This window comes from Anastrepha obliqua, chromosome 5, assembly GCF_027943255.1.
Source record: "Anastrepha obliqua isolate idAnaObli1 chromosome 5, idAnaObli1_1.0, whole genome shotgun sequence".
Lineage (NCBI taxonomy): Eukaryota > Metazoa > Arthropoda > Insecta > Diptera > Tephritidae > Anastrepha > Anastrepha obliqua.
This window is the reverse complement of record NC_072896.1, coordinates 106,739,349-106,757,238: the sequence shown is the minus strand read 5'-3', so window position 1 is coordinate 106,757,238 and position 17,890 is coordinate 106,739,349. Positions and strand designations below refer to the sequence as shown.

Genomic DNA, 17,890 nt, shown 5'->3' with positions numbered 1-17,890 from the left:
CTACTATGCTTCCGGCTAAGGAATATAGGAAGACTTTCAGAAAGCAATTCCTGCTGGTTTGCTACCGTAGGAACGACCTCTGTAGGCACTTACTGGAGGAAACGGGGTCCAGGCACCACCCACTGCAGGTGAATGGTTCCAGATGCGTCGTGATTAAGTTCAGGATTTTGCTTTAAGTTAAACTTCGATTTTTACCTCTTCAAAAAGATGGATCAAAAAACCTGTGTCAAATTTTGTGTAAAAAATGAAATTAAGTGCGCGGATGCATTCCGAATGTTGGGTGTGTTGTTGTTGTTGTAGCAGCATAAACATCCCCGTGCACATACGAGGAATGCTGCTGAAGTGACAGTCCTTGGCCTGATATAAATCCGGGTCGCTCCGGTTACGTAGAACCGGCTGTCGTGGGAACGAATGTTGACTGTGTCATACAAAGAAGCTACTTTAGACCAAAGCAACGTTTATCGGTGGTACAAATTGTTCTCAGAAGACCAAGAAGATATGAACGACCAAGAGCGTGCCGGACGCCCGAGCACTTCAACAACAGACGAAAAAATTGATGAAGTGAAGAAAATGGTATTGGCCAATCGTCGAATCACTGTTAGAGAAGTTGCTGAGGTCCTAGACATATCGATTGGATCGTACCATTCGATTTTTTTCAATGATTTGGACATGAGACGGGTCGCCGCAAAATTCGTACCAAAACTACTCAATTTCGACCAAAATCAGCATCGCATGAACATTGCTAATGAGATGTTGGACTCTGTCCGCGACAACCCAAATTTGCTCTAGAGAGTCATAACTGGTGACGGATGGTGGGTTTATGGTTATGAAGTGGAACCAAGACCAAAAAAAGCACGCCACGTTCGGTCGAATGCAAACGAAGGAGGAGCTGAACAAGATAAAAAAATGATTTTTTGAAGTGCTTCGAAGATTGGAAAAACGTTGGCACAAATGCATAATATCTCATGGGGATTACTTTGAAGGGGACAAAATAGATATTAATGAATACATAAATAATTAAAAAAAAACACAAACTTCACGATACTTTTTGAACACACCTCGTATATCCGGTATGTGAAGGTACCCTGCACGACCATAACCACCTATTCACATGCACTCTTAAATCCACTCACCTAACATCGCCTTTCTTTGAACTCAACCCGACGAATAACATGTTTCCTGAGCTTATGGGTAACTACACCGTGCTGGCGGCCTTGATGAATTGCTACAACACCAACAACAGTACTGCCTCTTAGAACAACAGCCGATGTAGTCGATTTTCCGCTTACTCTAATATACCTTCAAGATTCCATCCATTTCGGCTTCATTCATATTTGTTTCATGGGTGCCGAAGTCCTCTACTCCCCTCTACTGTTATGGGAATTTATTGAAAAAATTAGGGTAATATTTCAAAAATGCCACATGAATGGTGTTATCAAATGTTCAATATTGCAGTTAATAGCAAAGTCGCTAAATACTTTTATTTTATTGACTTATTGCACTTCAAAGCTGTTAATTCAAAGTACACATTCAAGTTCTATAAATTCCTATATATGTATGTATGTATGCATATCTAGACGGAACGAAGAATTAAACAAACAGCGCGTGCTAGAGTAGAATAGAATATGAATGAATAATACAAATCTACAACAATAAACGAATTAGTCAATGCTTTATGATCCACAAGTATATTTAGGCGAGCGCTATCATATAGTAAATGTAATAGGAAATCGAAGAGAAAGGCATGCATCTTCTGGCGTTATTACAAGTGCATGTACAAGGTGGTGCAAAATTAATCATTCAGTTTTGTTTTTGAATAACATTTTTCTATACTAATATTATAAAGAGGAAAACTTTGTTTGTTTGTTTGTAACGAATAGGCTCTAAAACTACTGGACCGATTTTAAAAATTCTTTCACCATTCGAAAACTACATTATCCAGGAGTAACATGGATTACATTTTATTTTGGAAAAAAATAGGGTTCCGTAAGATATTTGGATTTTTCGGACACAAACTGAAAAAAATCTTATATATAAAATAAAGTCAACTTTTTGTGTGTGTTCGCTAACCGGCCGTGTCTGCACCGAATTAAACCAAACTTACGCACATTGCTAAGAAGGTATTGAAGATGGTTTCCGTATAGTTTGGATACCTATTGGTGGATAGGGCTCGAGATATAGGTCAAAACGTGGACCCGGGTAACCTTCGGATGTGTATGTACAATATGGGTATCAAATTGAAGCTGTTGGTGAATGCTTTAGTTCAGAGTATTTTTCATGCCGCTCCGTGACTGGGGTCTCGAGATATAGGTCAAAACGTGGACCCGGGTAACCTTTGGTTGTGTATGTACAAAATGAAAGCTGTTGATAAGTGCTTTAATACGGGGTAATTTTCATACCTATTGATGACTAGGGTCTCGAAATATATGCCAAAACGTGGACCCGCCGTGTCTTTGCACCGAATTAAACCAAACTTACACACACTGTTAAGGAGGTATTGAAGATGGTCCATCCGCTCCGTGACTAGGGTCTCGAGATAGAGACCAAAACGTGGACCCTAGAATGTGTTTGTACAATATGGATATCAAATGAAAGCTGTTGATAAGTGCTTTAATACGGGGTAATTTTCATGCCTATTGATGACTAGGGTCTCGAAATATATGCCAAAACGTGGTCCCGCCGTGTCTTTGCACCGAATTAAACCAAACTTATGCACATTGTTAAGTAAGTATTGAAAATGGGTTTCGTAGAGTTTGATTGTAATTCGGAGCAGTGGCAACGGGTACAGCGTTCTTTTGAGCCAGCCATAATGTCGCTTACTTTTTTAACGCTTGGGGCGGAACTGAACTGTCAAATTGATAGTGTGAGTTACAATGTGTCAATATTTCTTTCTGATTTGGATGCCATAAGTAAAAAACGTAAGTGCAACATGTAAAAATTGTTTGTGAATTTTTTTGGAGTGGATTTTGGAACAGTGAATAATTTCTTACGAAATTTGAGAATTTAATGTGAAATCCGAATGAAATTATGTGTTCGTGGAAAAAACAAATTTTTTTCGTTTTTTTTTTGAAAAATATAAATGGATAATGGTTAAAAAAGCTCCAATGCTTAAGAAAACATATAAATTGAAACGAAAAATTCATGGATGATCAGGAAAAAAGACGATTGTTTATTCATATGCGTTGATTTGAAATTTAAAAACAATCTTCTTTTTTCCTGATTTTCAATTTATATTTTATATTTACTCAAAAACAAATAGAAAAACAAAAAATATTGTTTATGCCAAAGCGCTTGAATAAAGAATAAAGAAATAAATAATATGAAAATCATATATTTCCTGTTCTAAACCATATCTATTCTATTTTAGTGTGCCCAGCGAAGGGGGCCGGGTTTGCTAGTATTAAATAAAAAAATGATTTTGAGTGATGGAAATCTTTATTTCGAACTTTACGCGCTCCATGTCTTGGCTGTTTATACGTGCAACGCCATTTGCGAAAATTGTACATCTTCCGATAGTTGATTAATTTAGAGCCAACTTGTCTAACACCACATTGATCAAAAAGTTTCCGAAACAAACGATAGGGGACGCTCCAAGTCAACTGATTTGAGCTATGTTTTTTTTTTTTGTTAAGTTGCCATAGCTGTGATTAACATTCGTAGCAAAATTTTATCGCCATTGCGTGACTTTTTTAAACTTACACCGTCTCCAATAAATCCACCTCTGTACGTTTTTTCGATCCAGTTTGAAAAATGGATTTGCCACCAGCTTGTTTCAAATTTTGCGTTAAAAAAAGATTCAAGGATGCGGAAATCTTAGAATTGTGGGGAACATGTTTCGGTAATGATACTCTAAAGAGAACAGCCGAAGAGATCCTGAGTCCATCGAGGACAGTCGACATCGAAAACCGATGAAAACATCAACAAAGTTAAAGAAAAGTTCATCAAATACCGCAAATTAACCACCAGAGAGCTGGCAGAGGACTCTAACACTACTTATGGATTCAATCAGAAGCTTTGTAGTTAATGATTTCCATTTGCGCCATATTGCTGCAAAGTTGATCCCAAAGAACCGGAATTCCTTGCGGAAAAGCGATCGCGCTAATATCGCCAAAGACTAGATCTGCAAGGCTGAATACGACCCAACATTCATCAAACGCATCATTAGTGGGGACGAGACCTGGGCTTATGGCTACAATATGCAATCCAGATAAAAATCGAGGGAGTGGAGAACTCCGAATGAACCAAAGCTAAAAAAAATCACATCGTTTTTAGTCAAAAAAGGAAGCGATCCACGGTTTTTATAGATTACAACGGTGTTATAGACTGCTAATTTTTGCCAAGTTCAGACAGTTAATGAGAAATATTATTTGAGCGTTATGAGACATTTACGTGAAGCAATTCGTCAAAAACGAAAGGATTTGTGGAAAACAACTCGTGGATTTTACACCATGGTAACGCATCGTCGCGCTGTCTCACAGTGCCATCATTATAAGTGAATTATTGACCAAGAACGAGACGAGTACCATCTAGCAGCCACCAAATTCAACTGGCATAGCTCCCTGCGATTTTTTTTTGTTTGATAGGCAGATTAACAGCCGAAAGGAAGTGATGGAAAATTCAAAGACTCTGAAGGCTATACCGAAAATAGTGTTCCAGAAATGTTTCGAGAGCTGAATCAAACGCTGGCATAAGTGCGTTGCAGTTGATCGGAAGTACGTTAAAGGCGATAATATCACTTTTAAGGAATGAATTTGTGTTTTGAATTTTCAGAATATATTCTGGGAACTTTTTGATCAAGGTGACATGTAAGTGCACTTACATATACCTCTACCTGCATATAGCTTAAGAGTATCGCAATTCAAGAAATATTGTCGGCTACTTTCATATTAGTCACATCGAAATGGCTCATTGCATATGTCATAACCATCGATAATTACTGCAAGTACGATTTCCTCATTATCTTCCGCATACACTTGTATATCCTTCACTTGCTTTCGCGTTATTCATCTGTTATGACACCATAAACCGCTTGGTATTCTTATGGTTTTACAAGGTATTCGCGCTTTTCGCTTGCGCTCGTGCCAGGACAAGGTACTAAGGTATAGAATTTCCCCAAAAAATATTAAATGAGTGATAAAGAAATTATAAAATTTTATTTGCCTTTGCGAAACAACAACTACATACCATACATATGGACATACGTAGATAGAAAGGCGATAAAATTTTTAAGTCATTATTGTACTATGAGAACGAAATACGCCAAGAACCAAGAAAACTGTTTTTTTTCTTCTTATTTTTTTACAACTTTTACTTAAATTACCTATTGTAAAAAAAGTTATTAATATTGTTTTGGTTTTAGTGATATAAGTATAAAGTCTAATTCAAAATGGTAATAAACGCAAAACGTGCATATGTCGGGAATTTGGAAAAAAAATTATAAAGCGTGAAAGCCGCTTTGATGTGCCTTCATATGTATGTATGTATGTATGTACGTTTGTACATAATGTATATAAAATTTATTTCATTTTCTATTATCCCAAAACGAGCATGTTCCTAAGTATGCACATTAAACCGTACGAACTTATAAGAAAAAAAACTTGCACACCCTTAGGCGACAATATTTTTGCAATAGTTTTTTTTTTTTTGCCGAACGTTGAGGTTGTCTTCGAACATTTTTCGTCATATACCACCGGGATCAAAAACAACATTCCGGAATATATTGAGAAAACTCTAAATACAAGTTTACTCCTAAAAGTGATATTATCGCCTTTAAAGTACTCCCCATCAACTGCAACGCACTTATGCCAGTGTTGGATCCAGCTCTCGAAACATTTCTGGAACTCTATTTTCGATGGAGTCTTCAGAACCGTTTTTGAGTTTTCCATTACTTCCATTCTTGTACTTTTTTGCTGTTTTCATCAGTTGATGTTTCGATGTCCGCGGCTTGCCACTAATTCGTCATCCTCGATGGACTCACGATCGGTTCTGAAGCGTTCATGCCACTCGTAAACTAATGTTTTCTTTAGAGTATCATTACTGCAACAATTTTCCCAACACATCTAAGGATTTTGCACTGTTCAATACTTTTTAACGCAAAATTTAATACAAACTCGTTGTTACAAATCCAAATTCATTTTTAAATCTTTAAAAAATTGAAAACAATTGCAAAGGTAGATTTATTCAAAACGGCGTAAGTTTTACAAATGTCAAGCAATGGCAATAAAATTTTGGTAGGAATGTTAATCATAGATGTGGCAACCTAACATAAAAATATAACTGAAATCAGCGTCAGCGTCACCTAACGGTTGTTCCGGCAACTGTCACATAAGAGGGAACTTGCCTCAAAAAACTTTTTGGCTGCTTTCAAGTTTCTTGCCGTTACACATTTAGAAAAAGGTCTCGAAATAAAAACAGCGGATTCCGACTTAGAGCCCACAAGTGAGGTAAGGAGTAATTTTAAAGTGTATAAATCAGTAAAATCTGAGCCGAATCCGCGAATTAAAGCGAGTATTTGAAGCTATAGTTCGGCTAAATCACAACTGGTTTAATATATTGAGAAAATTGCCCTAAATTATAAATTAATTAGAGTCACGATTGTCACGATTTGTTTTATATTTAATCGGAGAAGGTGCACTGTACGACAATCGCATTTCTAAATCCATATCTACCTCTACACATGTATGCATTTGATTTTTTCTCAAAGAAATAGGCTAACTTTCATTGAAATACGCACATCTGTATGTATAAACATACATATGCATGTCTGTATATGCATTTTATATGCAAACAACTTATCGTTTATCAATACCGACAGTTTTCATGGTTTATTTAAGAACTCACACTTTAACCTAATCTAACCTTAGAAATTAAACAAATATTGTACTTGCATATTTTTTTAATATCCTCTTACAACAATAACGCAAATAAAATAATAGCATTGAACTATAAAATAAACTATAAACGAATGTTAAATTTTACGCTGCGATGCCTTAGGGGCATTCAACTTAAACTTGGCCGCAAACATTTAGAAACAATAAAAGTAATAAAAAGTTTTGCTCGTCATTCCATGACTTAAGAGCAAAATGGATGAACATCGAACGCTTCATTCATTGTACATATGTATGTACATACATACATATACAGACTCGTACAATGCAAACTGTACTGTTCACATGCATACATATGAAGCACAAGTGCAAAACAAATTGAATTGATTGCTATGGAAGCTTTAAATTTGCACGTGTCTCAACTTGCATACATAAATAAATCATCGCCAATATTGTACGAGTATTAGCACAAAATTATTGACACTTGATTGTGACATACATACACATTATATTTATACTTGCAAATTGAGGGCGTAATTGTTTCTCTTTCTCAGATTTGGGAAGTCAAAGTAAATAAAATACTTCTTGAGAGATGCAATAAGTAACTGTTTGCATGAAGGAGTTAGGTGGGTTACAGAGGTTCAAAAAAAGGGTATTTTTACTATTTTTTTTTAATATATACAATCATATATTTTATTTAAACAATTCAGCATATCAAAGATACATATTTAAACAGTATTTTGTGAAATTTTTATTTAAAAATTCCGAAAACTCAGCCGTTGGTACCTCATCTCCCTTAACGTCTCACAAAAAAATGCTCTTGCCGTGGACAGCCTAACTCATTATTGGTTCATCTAAAATCAAAAAACCAAAAATATTTCGTTAGTACATGGATAAATCTCGTTGCTGGACGGAGGAAAAAAAAAATTTAATTTGAATTTTTGACAGACTTTGAACAAAAAACACATTTTTTGGTCAAATTTTCGTCATGTGTTGGCTCGAAAAAATTAGTTGTAATAAAAAAAAAATCCTTCGTTCAATAACTTGATAATGTTATTCCAAAGATGTGTGCACAATTTGAACAAAATCGCTTCATAACTTTTCGAGAAATCGTGTCCACCGACTTAAAAAATCGAGTTTTGAGATAAGCGCGTATACCTACGAAGCGCTCGACTGACGTGGCCTAATGGGCGGAACTTCTGAAGGATCTATCTCGTAGAATTTTACTCGGATCAATTTGAAATTTTAGGAGAATATTTTAAACATACTGTACTATTTAATAAGACCAAAAAAAAAATCGATTTTTTGAAATTTTCAAACCCACCTAACCCCTGAAGCTAGCGTTTCCGAGGAGAGTAGACAACGGCTGATGAAAATTGTACTTACGTACATATACTTATACACATACATATACATACATAAGTTAAAAGAATATTTCTCCAAAGAAAGCATACATTTTCTAATCGGTTATAAAGGTCATGAACACGATTTTTTGTTTTTTTTTTAATTCGAAGCCAACCGTTTTTTAGCTGAGAAAAGGAATTATTGAATTGAAAATACAAAAGTGCATGATTGAACTGCTTGGGTTGAGAGTTTAAAACAATAAGGAATATAAAAAGTGATGTATCGACACAAAAATGCATCAGCAAATTCTTTCAAACTTGCAAGCATTACTCCAGGGGTTCCCAAACAGTGCCTCCATTCATTGCAAATTATTTTTGCTCCAAATATCGGGTGCTTTTTTAGCTACATGAGAACTATCGATATCGATAACTATGATTTGACAGCTAAGAATGGCAAACTGTTCAGTAAGGTTTGACAAGTCATCATGGATCCGTTTAACGCCACCTACATATCTGTTAGGCCCCTGACTTTTCAGCCTATGTGTTATGTCTCTGGCAGTCTAATTGAAAAGCATCGAAGCCTTGAAATGGATTGGCGATTTAGATGGAATAACACTGTGCGACAGTGAAATTATACTTTTATGGAGACCTAGTACAACTTGTAGGTATAGTAAAACTAAGAAAAATGGTATAGGAGAAATTTCCAATACACCCCCAAAATCTCGTTTTATGGCCATAAAACCGTTTTTCAGTAGGTTGATGTGAAGAATCACTCCTAACTTCGCCAATTTCCATCCGATTTCGAATTTGTTTTTTTAGTTCGAAAGAACAAAAACAAGCCTTTTTGACAGTGTGTTGACAATTTTTCTGAAATGACAACTGACGAGACTGTAGACGGAAGTATTTGGAATTTTTTTATTTTTTCTTTATTTTTTCAACTTTGACATAATTTTTGCGATATTATCCGATATTGAGGATTTTTTTTAGTACACTACTGTTATAGTAAATTTAATTTTGCGTCGAATGAGCTATATTTGACTGTAATTGAATTAAAATTAATAGAGTTGTATGGGTTTTAATATTTTATTTTTTCTTATCAACCTACTGAAAAACGGTTTTATGGCCATAAAATGAGATTTTGGGGGTGTATTGGAAATTTCTCCTATACCATTTTTCTTAGTTTTACTATACCTACAAGTTGTACTAGGTCTCCATAAAACTATATTTAATTTTTTTTTTGTCACACAGTGTAATTTGTAAGACTTTGTCGCAAAATAATTGAGTGCACTGTAATACCTCCAACTCAATATGAAAACTCATTAGATATTGCAATACCAATTTTTTTTCTTAATCCCTTCTCTCGGGAGCATAGGACCTCGACAAGACTCAGTCTTGCGTTGGTTTCGTTAATCTGTTTTTGATTTTTGACAACGTAGGTGATTAGCCTGCCGCTAAATATCTAATTACTTCGTAATAAATTGTCAGTACATCATTTCTGGAAGGGATAATGCTAGTAGTTTTTCATCATGATAATTAACAAAAGTCATATTTGCTAAATGTCGGGACCTTTCTTCATTCATGCTATAAAAAGCCATAAGCGAAAAAAATTTACATATTTCATTTTTGAGCTGATAACTCCTTGTCTACAAATAAAGAAAAATTATTTCCTAGAGGGTCTAACTCTAAATCCAAGCTCCCTTTTCCCCCTTACTTCTCCTTTCTCCTGTGTGGTATCACAACGGGCGACTAATTAATATTTGTGCAAGTGAGCCCCTCGCAAGGGCAGCCATTTACATATACTAATCTAACCCAATTGTGAGCACTGTAAACAATAGTTTTGAAGCAAGACGTTATTTACTTGTATAACGTTGAGACCTGAAATGGAGTCATTAAGTGATTTAAGGTAAAGGGTGTTTTTTTAGAGGTTAGGTTTTCAAGTTGGCACTACTTTTTTCGTAGATGGTCTTTTTGACAGCTGTCACTTGATTTATGCTCAGTTTGGTTTGCCATTTCATAATGAATAGACTTACACCTGAACAACGTTTGCAAATCGTGCAAATTTGGGCCCAAAACGAGATAGCCACCGATCCCGATTTTCACAAGAAAATTTTGTTCAGCGATGAAGCTCACTTTTGGTTGAATGGGTATGTCAATAAGCAAAATTGTCGCATTTGGAGTGAACATAATCGACAAGCCATTGCTGAGACGCCGTTACATCCTCAAAAAGTCACTGTTTGGTGTGCTCTATGGGCAGAGGGAATCATTGGTCCATATTTCTTTAAAAATGAAGCCGGCCATAATGTTACAGTCAATGGAGAGCGCTATAGAGCCATGATTAATGACTTTTTCGTGCCTGAATTGGACGATGTTGATGTGGACGACCTTTGGTTCCAACAAGACGGCGCTACATGCCATACAGCCAACGCAACAATTTATTTAATTTATTGAAGGAAACTTTTGGTGAGCGCATTATCTCGCGCCGTGGACCTGTGGCGTGGCCTCCAAGATCGTGCGATATAACACCGCTGGACTATTTCTTGTGGGGCTATGTGAAGTCGCTTGTCTACGCAGATAAGCCCGAGACGATTGACGTCTTGGGAGATAATATTCGGCGCGTTATTGCTGATATACGGCCCCAATTGCTGCAAAAAGTGGTCGAAAATTGGGCCTCTCGGCTGGAATTTATTCGAGCCCGCCGCGGCGGCCACTTGCCCGAAATCATTTTTAAAACATAATGGCAAACCCTTATCTTTATAATAAAGCTAAATTCTTGGCCATAACATTAAATTATAATTAAATTATATACGTTTTATTTCATCTTGAAAACCTAACCTCTAAAAAAACACCCTTTAGTTTAAAGAAATTGTGGTCCAATTGAATCCCAAAACCCTACTTTGGTTGCGTGCATTTTGGTATAACCTCAAGTAGCAGTATGTTAACAGTTAACAGTATGTTTAACAATACATTGACGTGTAGATTCATATACCACCACCAAAGCCAAATAACCTTTATCAATTCCCCGGTAGCCTAATGGGTGAAGACATAACATGTCAATATTGATGCCAGTAATTTAATACTATTCTTTCTTCTCGTTTTAATTATATAGTTTCTAATCCATCGTATCACACGGGATATCGGCTACTACTCTCCAGTGGACGCAAACGAACGCAATCTCAATTTCCCACGACTTCTCGACCTACGGATCAAAGTAAGCCCTCGTCATATTTCATACACAACATATTCCGCTATAACGGCAGGGGCAAAGGGAAATAAAACGTTTGATTACTTTTAACTCACTACATTGTGCTTATTTATACAGTTAATTGTTTTGTAGTCTTAATGAATTTATCATGCGACCCCTAACAAATTTCAGTACATAAAATATTTTGTTCAAACGATTAAAAGGCTAAATTATTTAATGGCAGCATACACAAAACAATTACTCACTAGTACAAACACATACAAACATTAAAAAATGTCATTCATTTTTATTATCGCTTCAAGTGGAAAAGTTGAGCGGTAAACCCGAATCTTAAAGTCGAATTTTAAATATTGAGTCCGTTTTAATTAGGGATGTTAAAAAATAATCGATTTTTGCTTTAATCGATTTTTTTCTTATTATCGATTTTTTGTAGTCGATTTTATTAAAGGCGAAAATCGATTTTTAATAAATCGATTATATGAATTACACATTTTAAATCGATTTTTGTAAATAGTGCCATCTGTGCGACGGATGATAAAATGGATAAGTAAGCTAACTAATGTGAACAAGTCGATAAAAATCAGTGCCATCTTTACGTACAAATATGTAATGAATTGTGATCCTGCCTTTATTTATTTCTTGGAAGCTTTGAAGTGTCGAAATAAATATTGGTTTAACCATAAAAATGTCTTCCGCTGCTAAAACACCCAGAAGCTGCTGGCGCAAGTATTTTACAATAAGGAAGGAAAATGCAACCGCAAAATGTAAATACTGCCCAAAAGAGTTAAAAACATGCAATAACACTACAAACTTGAAACAGCACATGGAAAGAAAACATTCTGATGTCTTACAAGCTGACGAGGTAAAACTCATTATTTGATGTAATAGTTATTATTTAAAATATTTTAAATTATATTTTGTTTTTATTTTTATCACCGCAGAATTCACATGAAGTTGATGTCCAGGATACTACCAATTTGAGGCATAATGATTCATTGGTGCATTCGCCATTGACAGACACTGAGGCTTCGTCGTTAACTCCAAAACGGGCTAGATCAACTATCGGAGCGGCTTTTTCAAGAATTTCAGCATATGCCTCAGATGGAGAAAAAAATAAACAAATAACAAACAGCATCGCAGAAATGATATGCCGGGACAGTCTTCCTTACAATATGGTGGAAGGAACAGGATTCAAAAAGCTAATGAAAACTATCGTTCCTTTGTACAAGGTTCCATGTCGTAAAACTATCACAGATCTCATTGATACTAAATATGACGAAAAAAAGACCCTTATTAAACAAAAATTACGGTCTGTTAAAAACGTCTATCTTACAATAGATGAATGGAAGGATATGCAGTTAAGAAGTTTTTTAGGCGTGACTGTTCACTTTATAGAACATTTTGAAATGAAATCGGTGAATATCGCATGTGAACCGCTTCATGACAATCATACAGGCGAATATTTATCGGAGATGGTTCTTAATGTTTGTGAAGATTGGGGTTTGTCGCATGACAAAATTGTGAGTGTTACTACAGACAATGGCGCTAACATGGTTAAAGCTATTGAGATTACTTTCGGCAGAGCAAAACATATTCGATGCCTAGCACATACGTTGAATCTAGTAGTTGAAAATTCTGTGAGTTCCTCTGATGTTAAACTTTTTTTGGATAAAGTACGAAAAATCGTAACTTGGTTCCACCAAAGTGATGTAGGCGCTGAAGAATTGCGACAGATGCAAATGCAGGAAAGCGTTGTTGAAGGAAAATTGAAGCATTTGGTCGGAGATGTGTCTACAAGATGGAACTCACAATTATTTATGATTGAACGTTTTGTGTTAATGAGCAGCACAATTGGATCTATTTTAATAAACCATCCGAATGCACCCCAAATGCTTCAAGCAAACGAAATCGTTGTGCTCAAAGAAATTGGAAAAGTTTTAAAGCCTTTTCACAATGTTACCGAAGAAATGAGCGCTGAAAAATATGTGACAGCTAGTAAAGCTATACCTATTATCAAGTGCTTGAGAACTTTGTTAGACGCTATACCGATAACCAGTGATTTGGCCAATCAATTCAAATATTCATTGCAAACAGAACTAAAAAAAAGATTTGAAAACATACAGAAAGTTCACCTTTTCTCAGTCGCAACGTTTTTGGATCCTAGATTCAAAAAAAATCATTTAGATGAGCCATTATCTTTGTCAAAAACAATTAATTATACCAACCGATGCCTAAGTTTAAATACTAGGAATGATGATACTATACTGGTGACCGATTTTGAATCATCTGTTTCATCACAAGTTGCCAGCGACGATCAAGATATATGGCAGGTACACCATAACAAAATAATGGCTGCTAATACGTCAATGACAAAAAATACAGAGATAGATTTATATATCGCAGCGCCATTATCAAATCTTAAAGTAGACCCTCTCGATGTATGGAGAAGTTCTGAGGGAACTTTTCCAAAATTAACAGACTTAGCTTTGAAACACCTCTCAGTGATGGCCACTTCTGCACCAGCTGAAAGATTATTTTCGAAGGCTGGGAATATTGTCAGAAAAACTCGAAACCGTATTTTAGGAAAGCGACTACCAAAACTATTATTTTTAAACTCTTTGACTGAAGATTTATGGCAATAATTTTTTAAGTTTCTGATAAATTTTGATTTGAGGTTTGGAGGAAGCTTCCTTTTCTTTTTTAATGTTCATACCCAACAATTCTCGTTATATTTAATACTTAAATTAATCGTTTAATTTTATTTTGATTCTAGTCGAATGTTAATTGATACAAAACATTTGTGGCAATTATTTAATTGAATTTTTTTATTACTTAAACTAAAAGCTTGAAGATAGCTTTCTTTTATTTTCTTAGTTTTGTTTGTTATATTGCTATATTTTGTACTCTTATAGTTTTGTATTATTTTTACTGCAATAAAATATTTAAGAGTACTAAAAAATGTATATATGTATCATTAATTTGAATATGTATTTATAATCTTAAAGTCGTCCTTTTAGATATTTTTTCATACTTATATATCAAATACGCATTTTTCGTATTAAAAAATCGAAATATCCACAAAAATCGATTATTCCCTCAAAAATCGATTTTTTATAAATCGATTTATCTTGAAACGAAAAAAATCGATTATTAAATGATCGATTTTTTCGACTCGAGGTCACATCCCTAGTTTTAATTGCCATTATCGCGATCTACATTATTTGGGATATGAATGACTAGCTTTTAATTAATGATGGTGCATACTAGAGATGCCAATATTAGCAGACAATTTTTCCCCGGAATTTCGGGGTTATTTTAAAGTAATGTCCCGGACTTCACCTTGGAACAACATTTTTTTAATATTAGTAATAAATTCATTTAAAATTTCAATTTCATTCAAAATCATTTAAGGGAACAGATACCTGTAAAATTTCGAAAAAAAAAAAGTTTTTTCGTAAAATGCTAAGATAATCCTTTTAAGAATATGTCAAAAAAAATTTTAGAACGTAAATTTAAGTGTTTCTTTGCGTTCGAGCGCGGAGGGAGAGGCTGAATTTTCATGTATTTAAACTTTAGACGCGTTTTTTTTTTTTCAAAACTATATTTTTCGAATTGGCGTACATGATAACTCGAAAAGCTATCGACCGATCTCCCTGAAATTTTGCACACGCCTTTTTTGTAATATAACTTTCTATGTGAATTTATGCGGCCGCCGTAGCCGAATGGGTTGGTGCGTGATTACCATTCGGAATTCACAGAGAGGTCCTTGGTTCGAATCTCGGTGAAGGCAAAATTAATAAAAACATTTTTCTAATAGCGGTGGCCCCTCGGCAGGCAATGGCAAACCTCCGAGTGTATTTCTGCCATGAAAAAGCTCCTCACAAAAATATCAACCGTTCGGAGTCGGCTTGAAACTGTAGGTCCCTCCATTTGTGGAACAACATCAAGACGCACACCACAAATAGGAGGAGGAGCTCGGCCAAACACCTAACAGAAGTGTACGCGCCAATTATTTATTTATTTTATGTGAATTTACAAGTTTTCGAAAATTTTTCGAAAAAATCATTTTTTCGAAGCAAAAATTGTAGGAAAATTCGCCCCGAAATTAATTTTTTTTTAAGCATTTTATTCCGCAATTTTTTTTTTCATTTTTTTTTTAATTCATATAGTAATTATGACATTAATAACAAAAAAAATTTTTGTTTTTTTGAATTCAGGTCACTAACGCCGACGCTACAATGCCCGCCAATTGAGAAGCCACGCTGCGACCTTCCTGGAAGAATTGAGTGTACATCCAGCATTTTAAATGATTAAAATTAAAAAAAAAAATGTTATATTACTTTGATGTATAAATAAACTGTATGCCAATTTTGAAAAAAATATATTGACTTCTTCATTTAATTTTAAATTCAAATAATTTTAATGAAAGTCAGGGAAAGTATGGCCGTTTACAGGTATCTGTCCCCTTAAGCATACCATGAAATAGAATCATTTATAATTTAAGATAAACTAATTTTATAAACCTCATATTTATGTTTTTCTGTTAAAAAAAAGAAAATAAAATAAATATGTGAATTTGTATTTTTAAAGCATAGCCCGTTTACACCTTTTGCTACCATTTATTACTTCTTAGTACAATATTTAAAAATTTTCGGGTATCCCTAGTACATACGGATCTACTCAATAGATGAAACCAAAGTCCGATAAATATCGAGATTCGGGAAAAAAATTACGCTGGTTGGGGAGAATGATGCTGAATAGGTTTTGCTCTGCGCAAACCAACGCAGGAAGGCAGCAGAGCTGCTTTAGACTGGAATATGAAATAGAGAACGTCCAAGAAGCTCATGAAGACGTAGCAACATACATAGATGACCTTGATCGTCACAGGTTAAGACAACAACTGAAAACCGAAATCAATGGAAAATATTTGTTCTGGCCCTAAGCGCACTGCGACAAAGGTCTTCATGCACACGCAGCCACCAGCAGAAGTTCGAGATTTTTAGTTTTCGTTTTCTCTTCTTCAGTTAAAAATCTGTTTGAGTAATACCTAATCAATCACATAATTCATATTTTTTAACATAAAGGTTAAGAGCCTGAGAATTTAAAATGATAATACAAAACAGAAATATTGCTGGAATGATTTTTGTTTTTTTTTTTATTATTACAATCTGGTAGATAATTTAATGACATTTATTTTTTAAATATGCCGCGGCTACAAGTTACATGGTCCATTCGATCCGTCCAATATTATCCTTACGTAAAATTTCCACGTAGTCGAAGTACGACAGTTGAGAAGGACGACAAATCGACATTTCAGTGTCTTCTTCAGCACTCTATGAACTTCGCTAAAAGATTTATTGGCCCCTATTATGAGTTACATTCGATCTTCGATATTCGCTGGTTGTCGAAGATCGAAAATCGAATGTCAATTTGGTATTATGAGCGGTGCAACCCTATCGAAATTTTCGTTGTTTACCGAATTTAGAGTCGAATGCAATTTTGCTTTCGATTGTGTAGCGTATTGAGGGAAAACTTGTTAAAGTGTAAGTTGTTTGCGATTATTTATGGTTTTATAGTAACCAAATAATAAATATATACTAATTTTGTTAATTTTATGCAGGTCGAAAGACGTGAGTACCAAACAGCAATTAGAAAGGCTAGTTTCATTAATGGAAGAGAATCCACCATTCGCAAAAGGGATTTGCACCAAAGTTCAAGCAGCAAGAAAATGGGAGGAATTTACAACGGAGCTGAATTGGGACCTCCAGTGAGAACGGCAGCAAAATGGATTAAGCTTAATAATGGTTTTTTTTTTTGTGATGTTTATAGAAATACATTTTTATTTTCCCTTGGCAGGTATGGGCTGAAATACGTAGAGGAACTGAAATACATATTTTTTTCGAATGACGAATAATTGAATAAAGAAAATTTATAACAAAAATAAAACAGAAACTGTGGCGTAAAGCTTTTTATTTAATACTTTTTAGATTTTTCTAAAATATTCTCAAAATTTCATTTCTTATGTTTTCTACTTCTCCGTTATTTGACTCCACTTCAATATCTTCAGCATCATCGTACACAGTGGGTTGAGCAAGTCCTAGCATATCTTCATTACCAATACTAAATTGGTACGATCCCTGAGCACAAAATCGCAGAACTGTGTCTAGCTTTAAAATATTTGGAATCAATTTGGCTCGGGTGCACTGCTGCAACTGGTTTTCTGTACTGGACAATAGGTTCACAAACGCCTCTTTAGATAATCTAAAGTTCTTTAAAAATCTGTAAGGAAATTTCTGTAATATTAAGTACGTCAACACATTTTGAAAATTATAAACTCACTCAGTGGAAGCCATTTCTAGGGGGTTGGATGCGTCCCTCAACTGTTTTCTACTTCTAGCTAGTTCCACTAATCTTTCATCGTCCGATGAATCGTCGAACCACAACTCCGTTGTACTCATTTTCACAAAAAATACTTTTTTTTAACTTTTAAAAATAATGTTAGCAAAGAATTTCAACAC

General features: G+C 34.9%; 1 protein-coding gene across 1 annotated transcript; it reads left to right on the top strand.

The window, feature by feature from the left end:
- The first annotated feature begins 11,907 nt into the window (after positions 1 to 11,907).
- On the top strand, positions 11,908 to 15,625 carry LOC129248910 (E3 SUMO-protein ligase ZBED1-like). The gene is made up of 3 exons (XM_054888521.1): positions 11,908 to 12,234; positions 12,314 to 13,357; positions 15,590 to 15,625. The coding sequence occupies exons 1-3, from the start codon at positions 12,058 to 12,060 to the stop codon at positions 15,623 to 15,625; spliced, it is 1,257 nt and encodes a 418-aa protein (XP_054744496.1). The 5' UTR covers positions 11,908 to 12,057.
- Positions 15,626 to 17,890: the final 2,265 nt, after the last annotated feature.

Coding starts and splice junctions, on each gene's coding strand:
- LOC129248910 (XM_054888521.1), top strand. CDS start 12,058: ATGTCTTCCGCTGCTAAAACACCCAGAAGCTGCTGGCGCAAGTATTTT. Junction 12,235..12,313: donor ATGTCTTACAAGCTGACGAG/GTAAAACTCATT, acceptor TTATCACCGCAG/AATTCACATGAAGTTGATGT. Junction 13,358..15,589: donor AAATGAGCGCTGAAAAATAT/GTGACAGCTAGT, acceptor TTTTGAATTCAG/GTCACTAACGCCGACGCTAC.